The sequence below is a fragment of the Cystoisospora suis genome, assembly GCF_002600585.1.
Source record: "Cystoisospora suis strain Wien I chromosome Unknown contig_2812, whole genome shotgun sequence".
NCBI lineage: Eukaryota > Apicomplexa > Conoidasida > Eucoccidiorida > Sarcocystidae > Cystoisospora > Cystoisospora suis.
Genome location: NW_027155608.1, coordinates 14,117 through 18,624, shown reverse-complemented (window position 1 = coordinate 18,624; position 4,508 = coordinate 14,117). Strand labels below are relative to the sequence as shown.

General features: G+C 45.1%; 1 protein-coding gene across 1 annotated transcript in view; it reads right to left on the bottom strand.

Annotated features, from left to right (window-relative positions):
* The window catches only part of CSUI_005799 (uncharacterized protein), a gene marked incomplete at its 3' end in the record, with an annotated part of 12,037 nt that overhangs the window by 1,885 nt on the left and 5,644 nt on the right, over positions 1-4,508 (bottom strand). The window contains exons 4-5 of the mRNA XM_068065969.1: positions 200-3,831; positions 1-45 (exon numbers count right to left, since the gene is read on the bottom strand). The exon at positions 1-45 is cut by the window's left edge and continues 1,885 nt beyond it. Coding sequence (XP_067922056.1) covers positions 1-45; positions 200-3,831 — 3,677 coding nt within the window. The remainder of the gene's footprint in view (positions 46-199; positions 3,832-4,508) is intronic.

The window sequence follows — 4,508 nt, the reverse complement described above, 5'->3', positions numbered from 1 at the left end:
AGAAGATGAAGAAGAAAAGAGGAGGGTGTATTGTGAAGAGATGGACTGCAGAACAGAGCACAAGAATCCTGTACTCTCACAGAGATCCGTAGCTAAAGATAAGTATCCTATTTCTCTTAACTCCTGTACAGAAAATTCGAGTAATCTTAAATAGGTCTCTAGAGATCTCTTCTGACGAGATGTTAATCGATCGCCTAACCATCCATAGGCTCTCCACGCCTCCCTATGTCCGTCCTGTCTTTCATCCCCTATCCCCCCTCCTGTATTCTTATCACCACGACTATTGTCCGAATATAAGGCGAATAGGAACTGCGTTTTCAAAGACTTAAGCATCTCGTGGCCTGACTCGATAGCTGTAACGCGTTCGTTGGTCCCCCATAGAGCACCTGGGCTTGTCTGTTTACTCATAGGGAGAACTAGGCGAGAGAAAGAGAAGCGGTGAAGATTTCTCTTTGCCGCTGAAGACGGGGCTATTCTCTCATCTCCTGAAAGGTTAGAGAAGAGAAGGAATTTCCTCATCTTCGACATTTCTTCTTGAGCCCCTGCATTGAAGGAGAATCTCTGCTGGAGTGAGAGAGAGGACCGGCTCTCTTCACTTGTTGGATCGCACTTCGTTCTCTCATTCTTCTTCTTGTTGCCATTCTCCCCAGGTATCGACTGCGGCTGTCTCCTTGAAAGATGCACTCCAGAAGAAGAAGAGAAACTGCTGCCTCCGTCTTTCTTCTGTTCTTCTTCTTCCTCTCCATATCGAGAAGAAGTTGTATGAGGAGAAGAAGATAGGAGATCTCTTCTTGTTCTTTCTCTTTGAGTATCCTCATTCAATCGGTGCTGTCTGGGGTCTTCATTATGTCTTACAGCCTCTGGTAAGCCCCTTTGTTTCTCGAAGAGAGATTCTAGACATCTTTCTCCTAAAGAGATGAGGGTGCATAAATGAAGAGACCTCTGAATGAGAAGAAGGTCATCTGCGCATGCGAGAAGCTTTCGTCGATTGCTTTTCCCCCCTGATAGAGCCGTCCCTCCCCCTGCTGAAGGGCTGTGGGTTGCATGCAAGCCAGATGAAGAGAGAGAAGTATTTAGGAAAGAGAGAAGACCTTCCGCAAAGCAAGACGAAGAAAAGCACAAAGAAGAAGAAGAAGGAAGAGAGCGAGGAGGAGGAGAAGAAGAAGAAGAGAAAGAAGAGAGAGTCTGAAACGTGGAAGAAGATAAAGACACCCCGGAGACTGATACAATATAGAAGCCGAGATGAGTTAAGATCATCTTACATACATGATAGGTCAAGATAGGAAAGGAATAAGCAACCTTCCACATAGATGATATGCCTTTCGCTGTGAACTTAGACGATAGGCTCACGACTGCTACAGAAGAAGAAGAAGAGGGAGCAGGGGGGGGATGAGGAGGAAGAGAGGGAGGAGGAGGAGGAGATGAGGTCGTCGTTTTACAAGCGAAGAACTGCATATTATCTAGAGAAGGAGAAGAAGAGAGAGGAAGGAGAGAAGAAGAAATAGGTTTCAGATCTGTATAGAAAGCTTCAGAGACACCTGGGAAGTGTGCGCCTGACGACCACTTCTTAAAGCAATTCTGGCGAGGGAGAAGTCGGGAGATATCTACGTCCTCTTCATGAGATAAGCTTCTTTTCCTACCTTCATGAGAAAGAAAATAAGAAGAGGAAGGGACAAGATGATCATTATAAGGATAGGGAGGAAGAGATGAAGGAAACGACTGCGCAAAGAACCTCGGAAGATTCGCAGATTTGGAAGAAGAAGAAGATGAAGATGAAGATGACGGATCAGGATGATTGGTCTCAAGATCTCCTGTCACGATTCTGTTCTTCTTCTCCTCCATTTCTTCTTCTCCCTCTTCTTCTTCTTCTTCATCCCCTGAAAGCGTGAAGAGATATTTTGCTTCTCGATCGTCTTCTTGATCTTGCTGGTCTCTTCTTTTCGAACCGCTCCCCCCCAGGCGTAGTAAGAATGGATCCGGGTGGACATACACCTCAAGTGGAAGTTCAGGAGGAGCATGCGTTCCGAAGTAGAAGAAAGAATAACTCCGAGGGATAGGAAGTCTTTGCCAGTTTTCTTCTCCGATCAGTTGAAGAAGAGATTTGATTTGATCTCTCTGAAAAGCGACCAAGTATTTCACAAGTTGTTCTCGAAGTTCATAATACACCTGACTCCTTGTAGGGAGTAGTGAGGAGGACGTATATCTCCTTCTTGCATGCACATTCATCGAGGTATTCCTATTACCATAATTGCAGCTGAGACTCTTGAGACAACGACTACCTACATCGCTCATCATGAGGCTCTTCTCCTCGCCACTCCGATCGTCCCCGTTCTTGATCTTTTCATCTTCTTTCTCGCTTTCTTCTCCTGCCATCGCATCCAAAGAAGATTTCGAACCCCCAAGAGAACAAGAAGAAGAAGAGGAGGAGCTCCTCCTCCTTGCTTCCTCTACATACATGTGCGCTTGCGCTCTCATCTTCTCAATCTTCTTCGTGTCTCTGTCTCTATCCACCTGTACACAGCAGACCCGAGCTCCGGCGACGATATACGCAAACACGCCGTGAATAAGAGAGATAAGATCACGGACATCGGGAATGAAGTCATCCGTGGCTATAGGCAACACGCGAAGAATCGATCGCGCTTGGAGTTGAAAGGCCTCCCATACCGCACGTCTCTGCTTCTCGATCTCTTCACGTGTCTGTAAAAGATACACAAAATACTGATAGAGACTCTCTGCCACATGCAGGAAAGATAAAGAAGAAGATAAAGAAGAAGTCTTATGGGTGTTAGTATGTAGGCTCATCTCTTCTTCTTCTCCTCCTCCTGCGATTCTCTTGCGGAGACGACTGGCTGCTTCTGCTGCAATTTCATAGGTTGTCTTCATCGTGTCTTCTTCTACTTCTTCTTTCTCTTTCTTTTCTTCTCTTTCTTCTTCTCCTTCTTCTCTTGTCCCCATCTTCATCCTTTGTTCCTCTCCCCCCCCTATCTTGACTTCATCCAAGTTCCTCGCCTTCTCTAGACTTCCTTCTTTTTCTCCTCCTCCTCCCCTCCTTGTAGTTACTTCTTTCCTCTTCATCTCTCTTACCTCGATGTCCTTTGTCGCGTGAAGAGACGAAGAAGAAGAAAGGACGTTGTCTTTCTTCTTGTTTAAGAGGATTCTCTCAAGAGCTTTTAGTTGGACTTCAGCTGCTTTCTCATGCCATACGAGGAGCGTAAGAATTCCTATCAAACTTTCCATATGCCCCTCGAAAATCTTCATACAGCATGCAATCGATTCTTCAGCTGGGACTTTTGACGCTAAGACTTGAAGATCATGGAGCCCATCATTATCATCATCTTCTTCTTCTCTTTCTTTCGCTTCTTCTTCTTCTCCTCCTCCTCGTAACTGTCGTTGTGTCTGGTGACGATGTGCATCTCCATAAGGTTGAGATGAAGACGAGACTGAAGAAGATGAAGAAGTTCTGGAGCGAAGACGAATAAGAGAAGCTTCCTGTTGATCTTCTCTATCTGCAAAGACAGATGGGGGGAGAAAAGCTTGGAGAATCTGGTGCGTTGTCCTTCGAGATGTCTTGGTAATATGTAGACATAAACTTCCTCCTATTGTAGACACGGGAGGAAGTAGACACGACGCCGATAAAGCTAACGCGTAGCGGTGCCATGGAGAATTGAGAGAAGAAGAACGAGAAGAAGCAGAAGAAGATGAGGAAGAAGAGAAACATGCGAAGAGAGAAGGGGGAGGAGAAGAAGAAGATAAGGGAGGAGGGAGAGATGAAGCCGCGACTCGAAGCGCGTCATCGATGGAGGCTCTCAAAGAGGCAAGACAGTGAAGAAGCTACAAGACAAAGAGAACAAAAGAACAAGAAGAAGAAAGAAGTGAAGAGAATGAGAGGAGAGGAAGAAGAAACAGAGAGAGAGAGAGAAGAAAGATGTGATGAAGGGCTTTTCTTTTTCTTGATAGAGAGGATCATATCATGGGTCTTCCCTATGTATCTATCTATATGTATGTATAAGACCTGACGGCAACAAGAAGAAAACAAGGGTGACGAAGCAAAATAGATATATCTATAGAGAAAGAAAAGACGCGTGTCAGAGTCATGCATAGAGAGTAGGCGAGTAGATAGTGATAGACTGAAGAGAGAAATAGATAGATGCATTCCACGAGGGAGGAAGTCGTCCTTCGTTAAGCAGGTCATCGGGCTCGATCGTCATGTGAGGGGGTGTGTCTACGTATACAAGTTAGACAAAGAGATAGAGAGATAAAGATATATATGGAAAGCCATAGACAACTCGTACCTATGACTGGAATGCGAGAAGGAAGGAAGGAAGGAAAGAAAGAAAGACAGGAGTGCATAAGAATTTTCCTCTACACATAGATAAGAGGGTCTTCGCATAGAGAGAGAGAACCCTGTACAGTTAGTTATGAAAGCAGCCTTGCTTGCATGTGTATATAGGCGTATACAAAGAAAATTGGTGTGGAATGTCTGGCTAGAAAAACTAGGACAGGCAGTT